The following is a 25,744-nucleotide window of genomic DNA, read 5'->3' on the forward strand; positions in this document are numbered from 1 at the left end:
GCAATCCATTTCTTCACTTCCATCTCTCATGAGTGCCGAATTTCGACTGATGCAGTTGAACTCGTGCGGGCGATCGTTTAATTTTCAATTTTAATAAGCCTAACCTCATTAAAAGGCAAAATATTTTAGCGTTGCGGTGCTTTCGGGTAGCACATCAAAAACAAAACCACACTATGGTCACACGTTGACGACACATTGGTTGACTACACATTTTTGGTCACACGTTGACTACACATTGGTAACCGATAAAGGAAATGATTATAACGGAACTATCGCCAACACTATAGGGAGAGTAATTTGTGAAGTTTTTGCACTTTGGTTTCGGGAGACCCGCTGCTTTCCTGCAGACGATCGTGACAAAATTGTCAATGCAATTCGTAACTTCACCCTCAGAGCATAGAGGATACGCTCAGAGTATAGGGACTATATGGAATACCATCAGCGATTTTGAAGAAATAAATCATATGCTTTTCACACTGGTTCGACTATTCCCAATCTTCTGCCAGACTTTGATCAAGATCTGTCATAAAAATGTGATCAAGATCTGCCAGAGCCGTTTAACTGAACGTTCGGCGTTCTCCAAAAAAGTACTCTTAGACTTATCTTTTTCTTGTGGTTCATGTTCATGAAAAAAACACTAAACACATATGCCAAAACTAATTAAATTTACAAAGGGCTTGTTCATCGAAAGGTGTAAACGCACTAAGATTTGTTTGTGTGTTTTAGAAATGTGTAGTATTTGGCCAGGGATGTTCATAATTTAATTTACATACAACCATTTTTTTTCGCACTAGTTAGATAGGACTTTTGTACGGAAATATAGTGTGTAATGCGTGAAAAATCTAGCGCAAATTTGGCAATTTTTTATTTTGTTGTAAGATGATTTTTATAGACTGATCTCATGTAGTATATTTCCATTTTGCGCTAATACACGCAAAAGTGTACCTTTTATTGTTGATGAGAAATGTGGCCACTCTAAACATTCTCACACGCAGCCTCAACTTAAATACTCACCAACCATCTTCTCGCATCCGATATCGCATACATAGACACAATATATGATGTAAATGGCAGTGTTAACACTATAAACCGACTAAACTTACTAAGGTTTAGATTTACAGACATAACTTAGCATGAAAACTCACACATTAGCTGTTCTATATTTCTAAAAAGTCTAATCCAAAAATACTTATGTATATATTTCTAAAAAGTCTTTTTAAATACTTAATCTGTCAGGATGAAAACATTCAGTTTTTTTTCACCACCTCATTTCAATATAAGAAATAGTCAAGATGCGTATTCCTACTATTCTATACAAACTTCAGCAAAATCGATTGAGGTATGGAAATATGAACATTGTTTTAAATTCCGGGAGGGTTGTATATGATTATCTGCATTCTCATACTTTCATCTGATACAATCTTAGACACAATATGATGGAACTATAAAAATCATATGTGCCAAATTTCAACCAAATCGCAGACGATACGTATTTTCCGTAATATGTCGTGGATTTTTAACGGATCAATAAAGAATACAGATATATAGCGTAGTTTCGAATATGAAATAAATTAATCAAATTATTTGTTCTGCCAATTTCTGAATGAATATTACGATATATTGGATTGTTTTTTAACGATTTAATAAAGGATACAGAGAAACAATATAGTATAAAAGTAACAGCAAAATTGCTAGAGATTTAAAAACAAATTAAAGTTCTAAAAGACCGTTCTATCGATTTCTGAGTGAATAATTCCAAATTTTCAACAAAAAAAATCATATATAACAACAAATATATTCTCCATGTACACATTTCTACTTACAAGTTGCTCATCTTTACAATACGCGGTCAGCGTTCGTTCATTTTGCAACAGTACACAATATAAAGATCGCCAGTGAACGTTTGACTTAATTTCCATGACACATTCCGACTCTGAAATTAGATAATTGGATAAATAAATAAATTTAAACAAGCTTTTCGATTTCTTTTATTTTTGCAGATTTTCAAGTCACTTTTGTGTAACAGTGCCCTAACTTTATGATCGTCATGTTAAAATAACCTTTTTCTCTTAGCTCTCATTTCATCTCATAAAATTCATCGACATATTTGAAAGATTTAATTTTAATCACGTTTTAAGTTTATTTGTTTTCGTTGACATATACATATATATATATATATATATATATATATATATATATATATATATATATATATATATATATATATATATATATATATATATATATATAAATGTATATATATATATATATATATATATATATATATATATATATATATATATATATATATATATATATATATATATATATATATATATATATATATATATATATATATATATATATATATATATATATATATATATATAAATAATTTTTCATGACATGCACATAATAACATCTATCAGTCCATCAACGTAGTATCTATTCAATGAATAAAATTAACAAACACTTCGCAATGTTGCAAGGGGTTGTTCAACTTCATATTTTAATTTTTGAGAATCATTACCAAACAATAGATATCAAAACTGCATAATACCCATGAGGCTTCAACGCGTATCATATTTATACGCTTGATGGAGATGAACAAGAATAATTTGTTCCCACCGAGCTCACGGGTACCACGAACAACCTAGATTAGTCCCATCCCCAGAACATCATTAGCATTTACAACGCACGATATAATTCAGATAGTTCTTTATATGCTTGAGTCTCTTTTCCACTAGCAACAAAAGCGTTGTGCTTTTACAAACAGTTGAAGTAGTCAAGCGTGAGAGTGAAAAAGAGACGTAAGTTGAGCTTCAAACCAAAAGATCTTGCGATGAATGTGAGACTACATCTCGCCAGTGTTTTCCAGCAAAACAAATTCAATGGCCTCTGGTGGAATTGCACACTACCACGGGCAGAGACCGCCAATCATAGTACAATTAACCTAGAAAATGTTTGGTGACGTGACGTGTTGGAGAAAAAAAAACAGATTCTGTTTATATTTTGAAATTCCCAAAAGACAATGCCAGCAGACAACCTCTGGCGTTAACGCTCAACGTTGGAACTCATAAAAAATATTCCATTATCAATAACTTTGGTACAATTTTTGTGCAAAAAGAAGAAACAAATGTTGCGTTATTTAAAAAAGCTTTCTTAAGTAACAATCTCGACTAGAAAATTAATATATATATAAAGGAAGCGACTGATTTAATCACATTTATTTACATCTATATAACGTACAACAGCACAATAAATACGAAAATAAACTTTCCGGATGTTATAAGCGGATTCCGGTTCACTTAAGGTAGTGGTTCATTTTTTCCAGTCCAATAAACCCACGGTGTAACTGGGTCGTATCTTGATACAATTTAAATTATCTTTTTACCGCTAGCCTGGATTAATATGACGTAGGTTAAACTGCACAGTAGGCGATACCAAAAGCCATCAAGTTTCATTGTTTTAAAATAATGCAAGCTTTTATGCAACGAGTATTTTATCATTTTTTTTATACTAATATAAATTATATTTTATATTTTTAGAATAAATCAACATGAGGATAAATCAGCATTTAGGATAAATCAACATCAAAATTTTAGAATAAATCTACATGATTAACATGAGAAAGTAATGCAATTGATTATATTTGATTTATAATGTTTATTTTAATGATTGTATAAAATATCACAACCGGTAGTAAATTAAAATAAAAAATGCTAAATAAAAAAAACCCTCCCAACCTGGAGCTCTAAGGCCATTGTCGTTTAATAATGTTAAGCTCTATATCAAACAGCTTAACAGCTCATTGATACGTAGCTTTAAACAGTATCTTAGAAATAAGAGCGCTGAATATGGAGAAATTTTTCGATAAAACAACGACAAAGAACGTAAAGATAAATTTAGATCATCTGGATATAAAGCAACGTTGTGTTTCCTTGCCCCATACTGCTTACCGTTAGCAACAGCATCAGATTTTATGTTGTAAAAACTAATTTACGAAAATAATTTAAAAAAAAATAATATCCCGCTGTATCATTTCAGTTAGTAACTTAAACACGAAAACCGAATGGAACATATCATCCAACACATTATTGCTTCGAAACAAGCACGAACGATCAGAATAAACTTACCAAATACGTCTAACCACCCTTCAAGTCTAGTTGGAACTCTGCTAGATAGGTTGCGATAATTAACTTTAGATGGTAAAAGCCGTACTGTTGCCATCTTGCTACGATGTCTGCCAAAATTCACATATTTCAAAGACTTTTCACTATTTACTAAGTACAATGTACTTCAACATTCTGTGTGGAATTCGAATCCTATACTTCGTCAAAATACACATGGTGCACACGATGTATAGCTGGCATTTTCCCGGCACAGTCAGATTCATTAATCAGTTTGAATCTACAGGGCTTTGTATTTTCACGTAATAGCTCTGTAACAATTACACTTCCGGAAAAAACTACACTTCATAAAAGAACCCAAGAGGTAACACCTAACAATCTGTACAAATCATATCGTATGCATTCACTTCCAAACCTCCTATACGATATTTTTAACAATGAACTCAATAAATCCTACACATTATTGGTAGTATTTTATTTTACACTTGTTTTCCTACGACGCGCCCAATCTTAACTTAACGTCTCCGCGAGTGTACTTTTTGTACGTACACGCTTAGCTCCGTTAACTAACACAAGCCCAAACACATCGAAAGATGTTCCTGTACTGTTTGACTTAACCTAGTGCGAAGTACACCCAAGTGATGTCCCCCTCTCCACGTCATCGACGGACTTGATTTTTGTAGCTGTTGGTACGTTCCGTGCGACGGTTTCTTTTCTCTACTCCGTTACTCACACTCGAGCACTCATTCGTCCGTTCCCGTCAGCTGCTTGAGGTGTTTTTTTTTCTTTCGTTTGTTTGTCGTACGTACACTTTCACAACAGAAATGCGCGTTTCAGTAGCGGACAGTCAACGTAAGATTTGGGGATAGGGCGGTAAAACACAAATAGAGAGAAGTCAAACTCGTCGTCTGTTATGTGACTTGCGTGCAATTTTCTAGTATCTCGATACCTTTGTAAATTTCTTCTCATGCGTTTCGTTCGCACCATGCTCTATTTTCATATGCCATCTTTGCTTCCACATGCATTTTTCTTACAATCGAGAACTCGCGAGGGGTTCTTATTACAACCATACTATCTGCAGTGATATTTTATGAGCTCTTGTACAGCGTACAGTGGAAGATAACGAGGATGGGCGGTGAAAGGATGGAAGCAGTTGGGGTAGTAGGTAAAACCTAAAAACGTAAATAGCTTGCGTGCAATATGATTGTACGATACTTAATAACTTGCGCACAATCGCAACTCAAATTTCAAACTCAATCTCATTTGAAAACGTTTGGTACACGTTGTATGATGGATTATTATTGTTTTTCTTTTTATTTTTATTTTTAACATCTTTATGTCCATTGAGTACGTTATGACGCTTACCTTATCCACTGAAGCCACTAATAGATATCTGAATTTGTTATACAATAAACTTTATCTTATTTGAACTTTAAAGCTGTATTGATCTATATACATACATATCGTTATAAATAATAATTGTATGAATTGCCTGAGTAGATGATGATATCTTGTATGTGCTTTTGAATGCAGATTGTATAATATAATATGCTTGCCTAACTTTGCACCGTTCAACGAATTCTTATCATTTTATCCATCTGTTTTCACCGATTGCTTTGATTCGCATCTGCAAACTATCTCAACTGTTATCCACTACTCTTCATGCGAACGGTCCCGACAGACGCAAGCGTGCGGAATAAATACACGACGATTTTAGGTTCAATTTTCACCTGCGTGAAAACTCCCCTCCCCTCATAGAATACAAAGGCGATTTGACTATCTGGCTATGTCCCGACTGACACAGCGTGTGGCATAAATACACGACGATTTCGGGTTTAATATTCACCTGAGTTCCACATTCTCCTTCTCATACAGGACACAGGATGGATTTCACTATCTGGCTACGTGAAATCTCAAGTCAAAGAAATCTTTAACAAGGTCTGATTTGATCCCTGAGCGACAATACTTGTTTGTTCCCCAGAAAAAGAGCAGAGAAGGTGGCAAAATGAGGAGGGCGAGGGTGGAGAAAGTTATATCATTTCTTTTATTGTAGGAAAATATTTGGGAAAACATTTGTGCATAATTCGGACACATCTGAAATCGATTCTAGTTGAAAACGATTTATGACGCGAGTGGCGAGGTGTACCATGCTATTTAAGGAGGATAAAAAATCGTAATTTATTAGGTATAATCGTAATGTTAGAAATTATGATTATACTCAGGAGGTTTTGTTACACACAAACCATCTAGATACTTCCCTGGAATTAAGGAAGACGCTCTTTGCAATAAAATGCATATGTAGAAAATTTCTGTAAAACTACTGTTTCTTCATTTTATTGACCGATTTTTAATATTTTTTAAGGATTTGTTTGAAGTGATCGCACACTTCGGTCTCCTCCCCCCAAAGTTGCTCTATCTCGCTTTTTAAAGAGTATGAAAAAGCTCTTTATGCCAATATTTATCCAAACTTCAATCTATCGCCCAGTGTTTCGCGAATGCATTCAATCATCAATCATTTCAATTGCGATTTCAATTCGATATCATTCATTTCAATTGCGTGAATGACTGATAATTCTACGTGTAAAACAAACAACAGCTCTAACGATAAGCTTATTTTCCAAAGAAACAAACCATAATATTTGGAACGCGTATTTCAATATATTTTTCCCGTATTTTTTATTAGATTATAATAGCTGATACAAACAATCGAACATATTCTTTCGAGCATGGCATTTATTACCTAAATCCTTTCGTTTTTTACTTTTACAAAAAGTGTTTGTAGCTGTACTGCAGTTTCTTTCATCACACAACGAAATAAATGAGATGAAATTATGTTTTTTGTGCTACTTCAAACGATCGTGGTTTATTCGCTTATTTAGAATAAGTCCTGTTGGTAGACAGGAAAACAGTGCAATTGAAATGAAAACGGAATCCTGTCATGTTGAAAACCTGGCTAGTTTTAAGTAGCGTCCTGTTTATCTTCGCATGTAACACTTTTATTTTATTAATTGTTCCCCTCTGCTATTATTATCATCATTGTATTCGTCGTTACACCAATGAGAGATGCATATAACGTTTAATTTATACCATACCATACGCAATTATACTTTACAAAGAATAATTAACACAGATTATACTGTTAATCCTACGTACATCATTAAACATAAGCAAACGACGCTTATCAGATGTACTGCTAATGCAGCTCATTCCATTCGTAGCATTCGTTACATTTTTGCTTATTCAAATTTGGCAAAAAAAAAACATGGAGTGCAAAATAACATACAACCATTATTCACCAATTTCAACCGCCAAAGCGATCTCTACGATTCGTTCATCATACGAATATCTGGATTATCGACATTACATACAGTTTATATGGCAGTTACAAAATACAGTTCTGCGTTATGATATTACTCAAATTTACTGCTATTATTTTGATAGAAAAACAAGCTTCAATTATGAGGACCGTGTGAGATTGTACCCCGAGATGCTATGGCTCAATGTTTTATATCATATTTACGGTAAAGCAGTGTTCACAAGTTACGCAGCACACAGTTTTCAACATATTACATATATTTGCGCTTCAAAAATATCCTCAAATGATATTCGGTGAACATGGCATAATTTAACTCGACCTGATATAGCAATATTTTGTTCGTATTATTGTGAAATTTATTTACTACAGGCATTGTAGCATCAGTGTCGTTACAGCATCTTGCTTTCCTTTTTTGCACCATTACTTATAACCACGAAATTTGTCTAACACCTTTTTATTCTTATACTTCCTTTTGCTCATTTTTTCTATATTTGTATGTCTGCCTTTTGAGATCGCCTTGCAATGATTTTTTCCGCACCTAGCACATGCATCGTTGCTTTATTTATAAACTATTATTACAGTCACATTGATAAAAACGTGGTGCACTAATTCGGCTTGCTACGTTTCGAATACACTTTTCACTTATACACTGGATATAGCAATGTTTCAAGTTATTTTTGCTCGTTGTAGTAGCATAATTTTATACAAACTTTCTTACAAATTTTCCTTATTTCATTCAAATGCATCAACTGAATAACCGTCAACTACAAATATAAACGACGATGAATTTTACAGGAAGAAATACCATTAAACGCATTGTTATAAATAACAGTACTAGTTGGTATGACAAAAAAATAAAATAAAAAATTACGATGGCGACTTGTTTTTCTGTAACATTTATTCATTTAATGACGATTTTCTTGAAATATGTAATTCTGATAGAATTATACCATCCTTGAAAATGTTTGGATCGAAATATAAAAAAATCAATAATTCAAAATCTGATTTAATATTTTAAAATGATACCATTCTATATAAACGCTTTGCATACCATGTGCAATGAAAAAATTGATTTATTATTACAACACAAAATTCAGAACATAAACCTGATTTGAGAACCGAATTATACTCTTCGTAGTCTTATAAACCGCTATATTTCATTTGCATCTTATGCCCACTACAAAAACAAAACCAAAGAGGTTATCATTTTCATACTGTGCATAATACCGACTGAAATATGGTTTTAATGCATTTATGGGGCTTTCCAAAAATTCCCCGAAATCAGTTTATAAAATTTAAAAGAAATGTAGCATGCATTATCATCAAAATTACATGTTTGCTGATAGACCAAATCCATTGTTTCATAATTTCATTGAGTTCACTGTAAACCCATCAGCTGTAGAACATTGTTCTTCACATTATCTACATTCAGTATTTTAAAATTTCTTGTGAAACTAGTTGATTCAATTTTCTTTATCAATGATGATATTACAATTTTTCTAATTATGCCCCGCACATTTATTACAACTACTGTAAGAAAATAAGTTGTTTGCATTCCTATGCCATATTCAATACAATTTATGCTATTATCGCAACCGTATGCACTCTCGGCGTTCTCTCACATAAAGTGCTAAGGACGTGCAGATGGTTATTCCATGTTCTAATATGTTTATTCTAATATGTTCAATGCATTCCTATCATTCAGAGCCCGTTAGAAAAATGGAACGTGTACAACTGCATATAGGACACGTTTAATTTTTTTCAGTTATCCACGAGCAAATTTTGCTGTCATTAGACCTGCTTGGTTGGTTGATCGATCCTGGATGATATTTTAATTGCTTGATAAACATGGCTGTTGTAATCTAACATTTTGAACAACAGCGAGAAACATGATCGCAGCCTATTTGTTTCGTAACTCTCGCTAATACCAGTCGCCCATCAACCAAGTTTTATTCTTCGATTCTTTAGCTCATCTTTCTATTATTTTATATTCATTTGCAATTTGTACACTACTAATGTAACTAAAGATGCCCAGGGAAAATTATACAACGATTTGGATTGGAAATCTTGTGTGTCTCTCGTTTTTACAATCTTTACAATCTGTTTTTACTTTCGACGGTTGCTCATCGTTTTTCGACTATCCTGTTTGCCTTTGGCATGAGCCAACAAAGTTACAAGCTTTTTATGCGAATCGCCCATTATCCAACCATGTTGTTGCAAATGTTCATTGTTGGTACTGCTTGAATCTTCGGTTACTGTTGCTGGCACATTTATGGTTACTGATTTTCCGTCTTCGGTCTGATGTAGTTGCTTTTTACTGCGTGTAATGCTAGATTTTTTTCTTATTGTTGCCTGGTTTACTTTACCTTTTTTTTCTACTGTCAGGAGACCTGAATCTTTCGGCGATTGTGCTCCTAAACTTGGAGGAAATGCTGATGAATCTTGGGGACTAGCTTGTTGTACTTCCTCAAAATTGATAACATCGTTATTGTTACGGACATTAGGTGCATCATGCAATTCTGCATTGTTGGACTGCTTCTTTTTACGCCCACGTTTTTTTCCTATCTGTGCACTAGTGCTTAGATATTTTGAACATGCAGCAGCAGCAACTGACGAATGATCTTCTCGTTCAAATTCCTCATCACTAGTCGAAGACCAGTAATATAGCATTTCACCTGCATTGCGCTTCCGACGAGATGTTGTTAGCAACATACTACCATCATCAGCGTTGAGTAACGTGGATTGAAGCTGCTCTATTTTCAAGTTAGCTTCAATGTCATGTTCTAGAAGTTTTCGTTTTACCTTTTTGCATTTAATGCTCTGTTCATAGTCGCTATCCGGATCATAGGCAACATTTTTCATCTTCTTTGGAGCTGGTTTGCGGTGTTTGCTAAGAGCTGTTGATGACATTTTTCCAGCGTTGTCCTCTTCTTCTCCTTTCAATTTCAATTTATGTTTAGTGAAATTACTAGCTTTTGAAGCTTTAGCTATTAGTTTGTTCCTATTGTCACTATTGTTATTGTTGTTGTTAGTGTTGTTGTCGTTGTTATTATTCATGAGAGTATGAGAACTGATATTTAACTGTGGTTCAATGGAGGAGAGCGAAGAAGCCTTGTCTTTAGGCTTTGTTTTACCATCGTCTTCATTATGGGTTTTCTCCGTATCATAGCGCATGGATGAGCTCAATTTTTGCTTAAATTTGCTTGTTATCGTTTTTGAGGATATAACGACGCTGGACTCCAACACATGTTCCTCCAACGATGTTACCTCTAAAGCATGTGATACATCCTCAGTCATTGTCGATAACAATCGGTTGTTCACGTTGTTACAGTTACTGGATGATTGTCTTATCGATTTGCAATTTAGTGCTGTTGTGGTAATCGCACTTGATACTGCATGTATTGATGTTTTACGCTTATGATTGTTGCTGCCTTTACCCATTGTCTCCAATATAACACTTTCCATTACCTTTCGAATAGTATCGTCCGTAACAACTTCCATTTTTGGTGGTTTCCTCTCGACAGCAGAAAGTGTAGTCTTTTTCAGTCCGACAAACTTTTCCATATTTTCTGCAATGTTGTGATGTTCGTTCATGTTATCGTTCGTACCGTAGGATGATGATTGGTCGATTACGTTATGCTCTTGGATTTTTTCCAATAGATCTTTGTTTGCTGATTCTTTTGATACCTTAGGTGTAGTGGAATTTGTCTTGATAGCATCATTCGCACCCTCAACATTTTCTGTTTCGTTGATCAACTTTATAATTCCATCGGCTTGAAAGTCTTCGTATTCGTCCGAATCCCATGTTTCTGTCATTTTTTTTGGGCAGACATTTGTTCGTCGTCGCAGTCGCCCGACACCGATAAACGATTTCTCTGCATCATTTAGATCAAAAAGATGTTGATGTTGTGTGAATTGATCGCGATACTCTAGCAATTTGCTCTCGATTCCGCTATCTATGGTCACAACAGCACCTTCTTCAGAAGAACCACAGCGTCGTTTATTTGATCCAGCCAATGTTTTCAACAACACTTCAGAATCATTGCTATTCTGTAGTTCATTAGTGGACGCTGCAGCATTTTTGAGCGTATCAAACAGCTTATCAAAGTCTTTCACAGCAGGTTTATTGGTTGTTGTCGATTTCGATGATGTAGTTGTTGTGCCCGATATGGTTGTCTGGACTACATTTGCGACTTCAGGAATAGCTGCTACCACCTTTCGAATTTCAGCGTCATTTGATTGTTTATCTTTTGTACCGCCTTTCTTAAATATACGTCCCATAATCAGACTTTTCTTCTGAACATCCGTATTATTCAGCTTTTTTGGTGTAACCTGTTCGCTACTATTACTACTATTTTTATCTTCCTCTTCTTCCTCCTCTTCGCTCATAGTGTTTGTACCGTAGATAAAGTCATCTCGATCGGAGAAACTTAAACTTGACATCTGACTATCTTCAGGCTCTTCTAAAGTAGACAGGTGTATAGAGGAGGATTTGTGTTTAGTTATTTGCGGTACAATTTCGTCGCCTCGTATTGCATTCTGAGTATTAGACGTGTTTTTCTTCGAACAATAAGTCGTTGGTAGAACACCATCATTTGGCGAATCTTGGAAAGCGTACACATCATCTCCTTCTTCGAGACATGGCAGATTACTTGGTGCAGATGCAATACTGCGTGCTGTGGCGGCAGATGATTGGTGGTGACCATTTTTCTCCATTTTTCTTCGATACGATGTTTTAGTCCATGGTTTTTTTTGTGGCGATTTTATAACTACTTGAGCACCGCTGTCAATGTTTTTTTTCGTTCCAGGCGAGACAGAACTCGCATCATCTCCGAAAATCTTGGGCGCAGTAAGATTATTTTTTAATTCATGTTTACCGCTTTTTCCATTGCATCGCATCACAGTTGTTGAGGAAACGAATGTTTTATCGTCTTTGATCAACTCTGCTCGATGCACTGGAAAACTATCCGCCTCTTCCGGAGATGAATTAGTGAACTCGATTCTTGTCACGGCGGAAATATTACTCTCATTGCACTGTTCCGCAATGCCAAACTCTTTTGGGATATCACCACATAGCGCTACATCAGCAAGAGTATCTAATCGAGATTCTTTGCCACTAGTAACACCTATGCTTGTAGTACTAGCAGACATAACCGTTAGCCCCGTCATTGGAATTGATATCTTGAAATTGTCATAGCCTTTAAGCGCACCTTTTGTTTTGATTTTCGCATTATTAATACTCACATTACTGATACAACTGATACTGGCAGAGGACGACTTAATCGCAGTTTGAGGTGCCATATTTTCTCCAACGTTAGATGGACCGTATCGATTAGCCAGGTAATTGTCACTCTCTTCCGTCAGCTCCTGACATGCTTCAAATTTTGGTGCTTCTATGTGTTTGTCTCTATCCAATTTTTCGTTTTCTGCTACTGAACTTTTCTCAGTATATTCTGCAGACTTCACACAAGAAGATGGCACGGCATTCAACAAATCCTCATCATCTTCAGGTACAACTAATCGCGGGGCAGACAAAATTGCGGCATTTAATGTTTCATTTGATTTCAGTGAAACGCTTAAATGATTCCTATCACTTTCATTTGAATGTGATTCCTTGAGCATTGAACAACACTCATAGAACAATTTCTCTTCTTGGCTGAGTTCTTTTATAGACTGTGCGCTTTGTTCATTACTTTTATCCACACCCGAAAATGCTACTTTAGCTGCAGATGTAACCATCTGTTGCGCGTGAGAAGGGCTCATTTCATTTTCTGGAGTTTTCTCTTTCCTTTGGTCGCTCGATTCTTTGTTTACGGTTTGCTTATCACTTTTTTGCAACATTCCGTCGACCATAGGCAATGATTTCTGCTCTTGTTGCTTTTGTTGCAAAATCAGATATTCTTGCTCCGACAGTTTCGCAATATGCGAGAGTGTCATGCGATGCTTGTTGTACGTATCTTGCTTTTTAAATACTTTTCGGCAAAGTTCGCAATTGAAGGTTTGCAGTGCTTTCATTTCATTATCTTGTGGTTTAGCTTTCTGCCGCTTCGGTTTACTACTGTGGCGCATCGTCCTACGGCGCTTTCGTTTGAAACGATTGCCTTCGATAGTAGTTGTCGATACAGGAATTTCAGTAGTAACACTCATTGAATCGTCGTCTAGAGCATCAGTATTGGTAGTACTTTCATCGTCTGCTATCACCGACATAGCGCGAGACGAATTGTACACTTCCGTTCCCAATGTAGGTTTTGTGAACAAGACTGCCGACGATTGTGTAACGTGGTTTTTTGTCCCATCTTTACGAGCCGCAAAACACGCTAGAGACATGTTATCATCGTCCGAATAGTCGGTAGATGAGTTTGAGGTATTGTCCGCTTCATTTATAATATTTTCCACCAATTTATTGATATCCTTTGGAGACTCATCTTCGTCATTCGAAAAAGAAAATGATTTCCTTGGCAATGAGCACACATCAAATAATTTTGCCTCGGGTAAGGGTTTGTCGACTATTGATGGTGGCACTTGCAAATTAGATGATACTAACGCTTCCAGCTTTTTTTCCGTACCGCATTCTTTTGTTTCAACATTCTCTGTAGGTATTTCCTGCAGTATATTTTCTGTTGTCAAGATAGCTGCAAGATTTGGTTTTCGTGGCTTCCGCCGAGTACTGTCTATTAGCATTATCTCTTCTTGTATATTAAATAATTTTGAAACCGTTTCTGCTATCTGGCTATTTTTTGTTGTTCTTCGTTTGGGAGCATTGGCATCTATATTAGGAGTATGTAATAATAAGGATTCTATCAAAGGTTCTGGTGTATCAGACAGTGGCAGCTGATTTCGCCGTTTTGCATCAAAAAGTCCAGGAGTTTTCGAACGTCGAGAAGATTTTTTATTCGAAGTTGCATCTGCTGTCTTTTCGGGAAGTAACTCTTTTGTTTTCTCATGTTCTTCATCTTTTGTTTTTAACTGTACAGAAACATCTTCTGCTTCTTTTCCGAATGACTTCTCGTTATCATTGCAGGTTTGCTCTGGTGAATGTACTGGCACTTGAAAAGTTGAAGCTCGTCGTTTATAAATGCGTTTTGTTTCGTTTCCAATTATTTGAAGATTTTCATCCTCTTTAGTTGATTGTGCCGTTTTTTTCGATGATTTTGCTGCTAATATTGGCGATGAACTACTTAACGATCGCGTACAAACCGATGCTCTTCTGGCGCTAATTCTTCGCAAAGGAGGAGTTTTTCGCATTTCACCTGCACTGAAGGTCTGCGTATTAGAATGTGAAATGAGAAATGACGAGGGTTCGTTATCTTTAAGTTGTACATCTCCGTCCTTTTTACTGTTTTTTGCAACTGGATCCAACGGTTTTATTGTGCTTTTATTGCATTCCCCAACCCTTTTATGGGTTGTTTCAACTGATTGTAGTTGATGCTCTTTTACCGAAGCAGCAATTTCTTCCTCGAGACGTTTTTGTACAACTCGTCTTCTAGGATCACGAGGCTTCATTGTTGCTTCCACGAAGCTTTCGACAAAGCTCAAATCAATCTTTCCTTGACTACGTGTGCCTCGGCGAGATGTGAAAATAAGATCATCTTGGAAAGATGCCTTCACAGATTGAGCCACCGATTTTGCCTCTTCTTGTTCAACATATTGCGCTAAGTCACGATCAACGAATACAGATTTACGACGAGACATTATTCTTTTTGGATAGTTTGTTGCGGTGGTCGCATTAGATGTAACTAATGAAATCTTGTGAGATCCGTCATCTTTTTGGGTTTCACAATCGCCCGACTTGTGAGTAGATTTCATTTCTTCTTCTGTTGCATTGGTTTGCTTTTCTTCTACATAAGCTTTTATTTGATTTCGTTTCGAACTCTCACGATTGGTGTCGTTATCATTCAGTATACCTGGCATCGACTGTTCATTGGCCTTGATTAGCTCTGGATCTTGGCTTGTCATTACCACATTTCTGCTTTCAACTGAACAATGTTTTTGGGAATTAATAGTTTCCTGACATTTATCCATAGATTTGTGCTGTACTTTTATATTACATTGGTGTTTCATGTTTTTTGTGGAATCTATTGATAGCTCTATATCCGTTGAACGATCATTTGTGTTTTCGATCAAATCAGAAATATGGTTGGTCACCATCGCATCTTTTTCATGAGTTATCGTCGTACTTGTATTTTTTTTATTGAGAGACATTTCATTAAGGTCGTCTAGGGATGACTTTTTCGATATTTTCTTACTATTATTGGATTTTTTCATTGGTGTATTTAGCGAACCCGCTGTTTTTGGCACATCTTGCATGGCCAATTCCGGTATTCGTGGATTAGGCTTTCGTTTTGCTAGCTGAGGAATTTGTTCTAGAGTGAACTTCACATCGGGTTTCTCGCATGTTAAATCATGCAATCGCTTTAAATCATTCAAACGAGATTTGTCAACCTCTTTGAAACTTTCCAAAAGTTGATCTGACAATATAGATGCTAGCTCATTTTTTCTCCGTTTGCGAACTATCTTTGAACAGTTCGTTTTTGGGGTATTGAGAGTTGATGTCATTACCTCTATTGAATCAGAAATATCTTCACCATTTTTTGGAGTGCAACTTTGCAGTTGTAGAGCTATGGTTCGTTCTTCTTTTTGGTGAATTAATGACGGCTCTTGTACAATGTCATGCTTGACCACGTTTTCTTTTTCTAGCTCTACCACAGGTATCGAATCCGAGGTTTGCTCTACAATTGGATCTCGTAATATTCTGAATTCTTCTTCTACTTCTTTTGCTTTAGCGTTCTCTAGTTCCTGAGCCACCACGTTTATTCCTTTCTGTTTTTCGAGTCGATCTTCAGCATGTTGTATTTTTTCCATCTCCACAGGCTGTACATCTCTTATAACTTTATGTGGTGGTTTTGTCGTCTTTGGTTCAATTTGTTTCGCCATCTTTTGCTGCAAAAATTGAACTTCAGAAGAGCATTTTTCAGTAATATGACCTTCTATCTTCTCATGATCAACTGAGGTCGGTTCTCGTGTAGTCAATGATTGATTGAAAATTACCTCTGATGGCCCTTGGGTATCAATGACTTTCAATTGGTCTGATTGTTGCACATTTTTGTGTCCGGGTGATATTTGTGTTTTCACTTCGCTCTGCGTTTCTGATGCTATTGTTATTATTCTAGCATCCTTTTCCATCATTTTTTCCAAGATGGATTGATTCCATATTTGCTCCATTAGAGCTTTTCTTTGATAATCAGCCACCGATGCTCGTCGTTTTACAATACGCCGTATTTCTTTATTCGCAGCATCTGCTGCATGTACTTTAAGATTCGCCAAATTGGAGCTCTGGCAGCTGTCGGCTCGTATTGTTGGTGTGGCGTTCGTTTTAGGTGTTTGGTTAAATGGTGCAACAAACGTGCCAACCTCGGATACCGGAGGTATCGTAGATTGTACCACGTTACATTCACTTGATGGAATGGAAGTTGTTTTTATGTTGCATTGGGTATTATGTCTCAATTCGTGTACTTCCGATAATACTTCGTCCCGCCTCGGTGTCTGATTCTTTTCCAATAAGGCAGTCGAAGTTAGTGTACCTGGTATTGTTAACGGCGGTATAGCAGGTGGCTTCAGGTGAGCCGGTAGCCTAACGGCAGCTAGTCGATGAAGATCGATGGGCCCCAACATTGGCGAACCTCCAACTGGCAGTAAACCTGGGGCAAGAAAAGATAATGACATAGATGCCAGCAGATTAGCACTGGCCAAACCAGCTCCAGCTGATAATTTGGGTGATACTGCAGTAGGTACAACTACTGGATTTTTAGGTTGGCTTTGTACAATAGGTTTTGTTACAGATCCATGATTTGCCTCCGATTTTGGTACTGGCAATGGCACAAACACGCTTTTTCGACGTGCACGTTTTGTTGCTGAGAACTGAGGCATAGGAACATGTGGAATAATCAATGTTGTCAATGAAGGTGATACTTTTTCCGGAGTTCGTATTATTTGCCTTGCTGCACCAAACGATCCTTTAGGCGGCGGAGTAGATGGTATCGAAGATAATATCGATGGCGGAGAAGCTACTGGATGTATGGGATTCATGTGCGATTTTGGTAATGCAGTACAGTACGAGGGAATTGTTCTATCAATTTGTGACGTTGGATTTAGAGTAACATTTCTAGGAAGATTGCGTAAATCTTGCAGATGTTCGGTAGGTGTCCTAGATTCGGTTATGGTAACAGAAATACGATTTTCTACGCATGGCCCAGATCTTGCTGACCCTGGAGGAATGTGCTTAGATATTGCATTAACCGTTGATTGATCGGCACAATGCGAAAGGTTGATTGTGTCTGAATTCGAGCTGTACCCTGAGATGTTTGCATGGGTTTCAGAGTGTTGTTTGAGCGCAGAAGTATAGTTTCGGAACGGTTTTACAAAGTGTTTAGATACGTTTGGTCCGTTCATTGAAGAGGAACAAGGTTCAATAGGTGAATCTGCTGCATAATTTTCATCAACACCACGATTCGGTACAGCTGGAGCTTGACGGTTGCGTGCAACAATTGTAACTGATGGAGCTTCTTTAGAAATCGTTGGCCGGTTTTGCTTGTACTCAACTCTTTCGATTATTAGCCCTGGGGGTAATTTTATTGATGATAGGTTCCCACTTCCTGCTTTTGGTAGTATTGTACTGGAACAATTAGATTCTGTCGTAAATGGAGAAGAGCTCATATACGTTGGTGAGCTTTTTAAAGTACTTTTTACTGATTGGTGTACCATTAGCTTTGCATGTTGAGCATGAGCATGATTCATATGTGAGAAATTGAAAGATTGGTTTGGCTGTACAGTGAATGGATCCTGTTGATTCATAGGGGGTAGGGTCTTCAATTTGAGACCATCAGTAGCTCCAACACCAGATAACAACAGTTCACGGCTTATATGACTGTTTTTAGACAAATTCAATGGTTCATCAGATCTCGGATCCATTTCTGTATGATTCTGAATTATTGGACGAAATTTTGTTGGTGACACCATATCTCCGATTGGCAAATTTGGTACATTGGACTGCAACTGTAACGGAGTCGATTGAGCATTGGACAGTGGCTTTGGCTCTGCCCAATGTTCCTGAGACCAAGTTGATACGGGAATCGAGTTGATTCTTGAATGTGAAGTGGAGGAAGGAGTTTCAAAGTTGACCATTGGTGCAATTGAACTCAACGGAGAAGATGTAGGAGAAGGACATTTGGACATAAGTTGAGGCTGCTCGTTTGAAGGTGGCACAATTTCTGACGAAACTACGCTGTTTGCAGTTGATGATTCTGCTTCTACAGGTAAATTAGTAGAACTCTCTGACATATCATCGTGAGACTTAGCTTTCTGATCCGATTCAATATTGAAGAAGTCCACACCTAATCGCTCTGAGAGCTTTCCAGTAAGCATCGCGATGCAGTCATTCAATTTTTTGGGCTTCCGTTTGCTTCCTATCCCATTCCCACTATAATTTGAAACGATCGTCCCATTACATGGAGTTGTGCTATTTGATGACAATGCTGGCGATAGTGCTTTAAAAGGCGTAGCATTAAATGCATCTTCTTGTGTCACGATAGATAAGGGATCACACTTCTTTGGAGCAGCAGGTGGTTTCCTCATGCATTGATTCTTAGTTGACTGATTTGGTGTCACTTGAACAGAACTGACAGTGCAATCTAATGATCCACTAGATTGATCACTTTTATGATCAGGCAGCATTTGAAAATTATGCGGATTAGGTTCACATTCTGTATTAATTTTCTTCACATTTTCCTTCAAGTCACATGTACTTGAAGTTTGTTTGCAAGACGACTGCTTTTCGCAATCTTCTTCAATTGGCAATATCGACATATCTGAGATCGTCGAGTCATTTGAACGATTGGAACTACATTGTTCACTTATATGCTTCCCACTTTTATCAAACGAATCTTCGTTTTCGTTTTTAGCTGTGTTTTTCGTTGACCCATCATTGTCTTTTGCCTTCATAGGCGGACTTATAGTAGTTGATGGAATCGTCGTAACAACACGACGTTTCACTTTACATTTACTATTCAAGGCATTGTCCCTACGAGTGGCACCATTCACTGTTTCTAACGACAAAGATGACTTACGCTCTGATGTTGAAATTGGTAAATTACACTGTCCACTGCTACGTAATATTCGACGGTGGCTATTACTTGAAGTTAGTCTTATATATTGATGCGTATTTTTCTTCCACTGTAGGATTTTTTTCTTGTTTCCTGTTCCTGTTGATGTAAGAGTTCGTTTTCCCTTTTTGTTTATACCTGATTCTCCCATTGCAGTGCGTGGTACTTTGGAAACTCTCTTGGAAGTTTTAATTTGAAAATTTCTCTTTAACTGTGTATATTTTTTGTTACACAATACTTTTCCTACCTTTTTTGATGATGTTCGCATATTATTAGACACAGAGATAGGACGCGACAAACCTGGTCTTGGTCTTAATGAAGCAGAATTTGAACGTGGTACTGTATCATTTGTAGAAGTTATCAACGAGGTTGCCTTATTCTTGTTATTATCAATGGTGCTCTCATTGCTATCATTTGCGACAGTTGATCGTGCTGGGACAGACTTCACATTATTATACGTAAGTAATGATGCACTTTTTCCAGCCACTTTTGCTTTCTCGATACCTCCCCGAATATTCATTGTACCGTTAACTGAAACAGAAGAAGAAGATCCAAACGATTTTCCACTTTTTATACTTGATCGTTTGTGAATTTGTTTTGATGATGGCAAACTTATTTGACGGGAGTTACGTTTTGCAGGAAGATTGGCCAAAAGTCGTTTTACTATGTCACCTAAAAAGAGAATGAATTAACATTTTACATATTAACAAGTTTAAAATGCTTCTTTATTTTTTCGCTTCAACATACAAAAGCGAACAATTCTTATTAAAAAAAAATATAAAAAGTTTTCATACACTTACTATCACTGTCCTTTGGTTTAGGTGATCTGGAATTCTTTTTATTTCGGCCAATACCATTGCTGCTGGTAGTAGGGCTGCTACTGGTGCTGCTAGAGCTATTGCTGCTGCTGCTACTGCTGCTACTGATTATACTACTACTGCTGCTGATGCTGCTGCTTGAACTACTGTTTTTTTGTTTTGTACAGGACGTAGTAACACTACTCATACAGCTACCATCTGCTCTTGAAGATGACGAGGAAGTAGTTGATGCTGTTTCCAATTTTTCAACCGCATTTTGCTGACGTTGTGATTTCTTGGTCACAGAAAGAAGCGCATTGCCACAGCCTCCACCGTTTCTATTTCCACCCCTTCTTCGTTTGGCCCGCCGATATTTCATGCGTTTTTTTGCTTGCAACCATACGTAGTCGTTGGAACAATGCAATATGTGTGCGTACAACACAACCAAGTTCTGACATTCTTTTTGACATTTGCTGCACATCACTGGACGAAGATTATCATCACCTTCTTCATCTTCGACCACAGAAACCAAACATCGAGTAAGTGCATTAACGGAATCTGGACTATTTTCTATCAGCGGTGTAACAATACTGTTCGAGGAATACCGAGAAGAGAATGATGAAGCACTAGTCGACGTAGAAAAGGAGGTATCTTCATTCGATGAAGAATCTTCATTTTTGATCTCGGTAGCGGTTTTAATAGTGCAGTTGTTCGCATGCACGAATCCAACGGGTTTAAATCTCTCTGCATCAGCCAATTTTAGGTAGTGAGAACGATGCACCGCCAACGCCATGAATGGAATGAAAAACTTTTTGTATAACTTTTTCTCGATGAGCTCGCGGCCTACTATTTCATAAAATGTAGAGTGAACATGAGGATGACGGAAAATTCGATGCTCTTCTACTTGCTTTAACGAGTTAAATTTTGCGCCGCAACCATAGCATATGTAGCATCTTGGACGTGCCCACTCCCCACTCAGAACAACTGCTGCTTTCTTACACTGACGCTTAGATTTGATCAGATGGAGACCAAGCAGAAACTCTGGACCCATGGTTTTGGCTAACGAGGAGTCATAAGTCGAGCATAGTGCCATGGATGATGTACTGCAACTTCCCGGCAAGCTTAGTATCGTGTTTACTTCATTGCATGCCCTAATTTGACTAGGTGCATCTTCCGACGATTGTTCTTCCAATGGTTCTATCTTTATAATACGCTGTTCGTTTTGTTCCATGTCGATCTGCGGCATTAATCTTGCATCTAATATCTGATCCAACTGCTCTACCATTGCACGCTTTTCATGACGTAAAGATGCACCAACTTCTGCCAACCGATCCAGCTCTGGAAAAGAGCCATTTTGTGAAGCGGAATATTGCAACTGATATTGAACCACCGATCGTGAATTCTGGAATAGTTCGTGCTTGGTGCGCATGGTCAACTGGGTCCACATGTCCAATTTCGAGATATCTCGCAAACCAAGTGTAGGTTGTTTAATTTTTTTCACGATTCTACCATTTTCGTTCACATATTTGTACTTCTTCACGAAATCCCACTTCCACTTCCAAGAGTTCTTCGTGATGGGTTTCTTAACTTTTGCTGTTGTAAGCGATGTTGAAGAAGCGGGCAATATGGTTGCTCCGGTTGCCGCAGCCGACGTATCTGTACCGTACTGCTCTACCGTTAACAGCGTAGGAAACATAACTGATACGGCAGGCAAATTGGTTGCTTCATGTATTTTGCTGTCTGTCGTTACAGGACTTTTCACCACAGTTGACCGTACCGCAGGAATAACTGCAACTGGACTCATCGGACTGGGAGCATTAGGCGTAGAAGCTTCCAGCTTTCCATCCAAGTGGCAGCTAAGATTTTTCTTTACATTTCCAGTCACATTATCGTAGAAATCATCGTCGAAAACTCCAGCACTATTAATCTGGTTAATATTAGTACCACCACACCCATTAATATTTAAATTACTGGTATTACTACAACCAACATTGCTGTTGATGCTTTGACAGTTACTATTTGAGCTGCGATTGTTCAACATATCATTGTGAACTGCAGAACTATCAATGATGGATGCAGTTGTAACAGCAGTTACATCGCCATTCATTGGCAGTCCAGAACCCCTGACAGACGCACTGCTCAAATCAATTGAATCGTTAAAAGCATTGGCTGCCATTGGAAGATTATTTAACGTTGAACGTATCGTTTTCAGCTTCGATATTTTGTTGTAACAATTGTTGAGTGGCTGCACATCATCCGTATTGTTCACACTAGGTGTCCTTTTCTTAGCACCAAATTTTCCAGACAGCAATGCCGTAGCAGACGTCGCGGAAGGAGTAGAAGGTGTATCGGAAGATGTAGCTGCTGAGTTTGCAGACGACGAAGCAGCAGCTAATAACCGTCGACTTTGACGTGGTAATCGGTTTTGGGCAATTCCCAAGCGAGACAAGAGCATAGGCTCAGCATTACGTCGTAACAATCTTTCAGATTTTTTGAATGCTTTCGTTTTAGATTGATTTTCTACCTCACCAATGACTTCTGCTTCATGTGCCGATCCACTGCGCAACGAAGATCGTAAGCGAATATTTTGCAGCACAGATTCGGTCTTTGAATTGTTCCTACTAGAGTCACCACTACGCTCCGTTTCTTCACCAAAATCAACTTGCACTGTTAGCGGATTCGTGGCTTCAGGTGTTGGCTCTTTTTTCTGATCAACACCATTGTTACTCCCATGACTGAAGGCTTTTAGGGCGGCTTTTGATTTCGGGCGCCCAGCGCTGGTGACCGAATGCAGCGTTTCCATATGACTTTCCATAGCTGCTTTGTTGGGAAAGCGCAATGTGCAACGTTCGCAGGCGTAGTATCGATCACCATGCTCGGTAAACAGGTGTTTGAACAATTGTGGTAGATCGTCCGGAGGAAGATTTAGTATCTTCCCTTTGTTGCAAAAGGAACAACACGACGTAATCTCTGTGCCGTTTGCTGCGACAGACAGGACGCGAGCACTGCTACGGCGTTCCTTGGCTATTCGGTGTATACGATCGGTGTGCTTGATCATTAATTTTTGACTGCTAAATGTTCGATCGCAGTACAAGCATAACACTTTATATGGAAGGTTGTGATCTGCTCGTCCATCCTGAGTTTTGTTCGATTCCGATGATTGCCGCAAAGACAGACAGCAGTTATTCTTATCATCTTTCTGTGTGATTTCCCGACTATTCGATTCACGAGCAAACGTTGAATTTGATCGTAATGTGGGAGTTGTCTTGTTTGGGCAATGCTTCATGATGTTCAACATTCCCATTATCGATTCCAAGCGATTCAGTGGCAAGCGACAAATAATGCTGTTGTTGCTCGATGGTGGCAGAAAGGTTTGTTTTGCACTATTCCCGATCGAATTTGTGACCATAGGGCTGCTGCTGGTTGGTGAAGACCTCGAAGACGACGATGCGGATGAAATGGAACCATCATTGCGGACTGATGTTAACAGACGGGATGATGTTCTTCGTTGAATTTGTAGATCGTGCTGCGCATATTCATGGGCATTTTGTTTATTACATGCATCTTGCATGTTGCTGAGAGTGGTTGATGTGCATTGCTGGAGATTAGACGTTGCATTATACAGATTTTCAGCTGCATGGATTTCACCGCTTTCGGTCGCATCTGGTTGTACTTGTTCCTGACTATCAGCTACGGACAGGCGTACCATTTTAGTCTGTGAAAAGAAGAGATTTCTTTAAACGGGTCAGTGCCACAAAGCAACAGTTCATGGTCAGTAATCCTACCATTGTGCTTTAATTTAAATTTCCCGAGTCCATTATAATCTGCTTCACCTGGCCAGATATCCATAAAACAAATTTCATTTACAATAATAGAAGATCAAACTTAGCAGAGTCAAAAAAAAAGGCATGAGTTGAGAAGAAATGTCCAGTATTTTGTGAAACAAATAATCTTAAGTGGGACCGACGATAAATTAAAAAAAAAAAGATAATACAATAACATCGACTGACACATTAAAATTTATTTTGTTTTAAAAACTGTTCAGTTTCATGTCAAACAAATACTCCCTGATGGAAACCATATGGTGAGTATTTTAACTGCATAAATCAAATGATATTGTTAGCTATTTTACAACAACTGATAAAATAATTAAAATTTCCCGCACTAGTAAAAAAACAATTGGCCATCATAATCGAAGGGATAGTAAATACTCAACCGAAACGCATTAGATAGGTGCACTTGTCACTGCGTTTTGTGTTTTGTAATTTATTCGAATTTTATATCGAGCGCCATCAAAACAAATGGGCAAACACAATTATCACTTGTTTTCGAAGTAAACTACGCATATTTTTTCTTTTATAACTTTTTTAGTATAGCTATTCTCAGATGCTGTTTTGTTTTACCTTCATCACACAGGCATGGGCCGAATCACACACACGTTCAAGCACTCACTTACAAACACAAATACTGCTTCTTTATTTTATATTTTTTTCTGGTGTAATATTAAAGGATTTCCTATTTCGAGCTTCATATCCTTTCAAATACAAACTCTTCAGACGTTTGCTTTACTTAAGGTTTTGATTTCTTTTAGAAACACTTTTCCTACTCATCAGTCCCGAAGAATTATATTTTCCATCTGCTATTGCACTTAGATAATGTTCATATTTTGACGGAGACAACAAAATAGGATCATTGTAACACACCGCCAGAATTGTCTAGCATCCTATTTCTTTGCTCTGCACATAGTCCCGTATTTCCTTATTTTGATCATAGAATCGTATCTGATGCTATTGAATAGACAAAAACACGATTTTCATTTCAACTCTTGGCTCTGCCTTGTTTAACTAATCCACGAGCAAAACGGTGGCCATCTTGCTTTTGATTGCATTTTTTTCTCTACTGTTCGTGCCAGGCGAAAATTAAGGCGAAGCAAAACATTTGACAATTGACACATTCGAACATGGAAAATATTAATAATAATCCAAATGCAAGTAAATTCAGACTCCGCGGATTGGGAATTGCGATAAGGAGAACGAGAACGATAAAACGATATTTTCTTTTCATCACAGTAGTGATACCAAATACGGCCAGGCTGTCCTTAAATAAATAACTTACTAACTAATCGCAGTATTGATAAAGTTGTTTCGAGTATTTAAATCGATCTGTTGCATTGCAATAAGTTAAGTACAAATAATTGAATTGAATGTGGTTTTAATTTTTCCATACTAGTTGTATTTGAATTTATTCATTTACAGTATATATAGATATAGAAATGCACAAGTATATGGCTATTTATATTTAGATAGATTTTTAATACCCGAAACCCACAAAGAATTAAAACGT

At 37.3% G+C, this 25,744-nt stretch overlaps 1 protein-coding gene across 1 annotated transcript; it reads right to left on the reverse strand.

Moving 5' to 3' along the window:
• Positions 1–9,383: 9,383 nt before the first annotated feature.
• LOC128724329 (uncharacterized) lies at positions 9,384–23,972 on the reverse strand. The gene is made up of 5 exons (XM_053818058.1): positions 23,630–23,972; positions 21,765–23,503; positions 20,618–21,692; positions 18,487–19,133; positions 9,384–14,049 (listed from the first exon to the last, which is right to left on the reverse strand). The coding sequence occupies exons 1-5, from the start codon at positions 23,970–23,972 to the stop codon at positions 9,553–9,555; spliced, it is 8,301 nt and encodes a 2,766-aa protein (XP_053674033.1). The 3' UTR covers positions 9,384–9,552.
• Between the last annotated feature and the right edge of the window lie 1,772 nt (positions 23,973–25,744).

The sequence above is a fragment of the Anopheles nili genome, chromosome 3 (assembly GCF_943737925.1).
Source record: "Anopheles nili chromosome 3, idAnoNiliSN_F5_01, whole genome shotgun sequence".
NCBI classification, from domain to species: domain Eukaryota; kingdom Metazoa; phylum Arthropoda; class Insecta; order Diptera; family Culicidae; genus Anopheles; species Anopheles nili.

What these genes read in the sequence shown, in the direction of transcription:
- LOC128724329 (XM_053818058.1), bottom strand. Translation starts at nt 23,972, where the DNA reads ATGCAAGATGCATGTAATAAACAAAATGCCCATGAATATGCGCAGCAC. An exon ending in AATATCAGTTGCAATATTCC is followed by an intron (nt 21,693 to 21,764) that starts GCTTCACAAAAT and finishes CGTCATGAAAAG; the next exon opens with CGTGCAATGGTAGAGCAGTT. An exon ending in CGTTACAGTTGCAGTCCAAT is followed by an intron (nt 14,050 to 18,486) that starts GTACCAAATTTG and finishes AATATACTGCAG; the next exon opens with GAAATACCTACAGAGAATGT.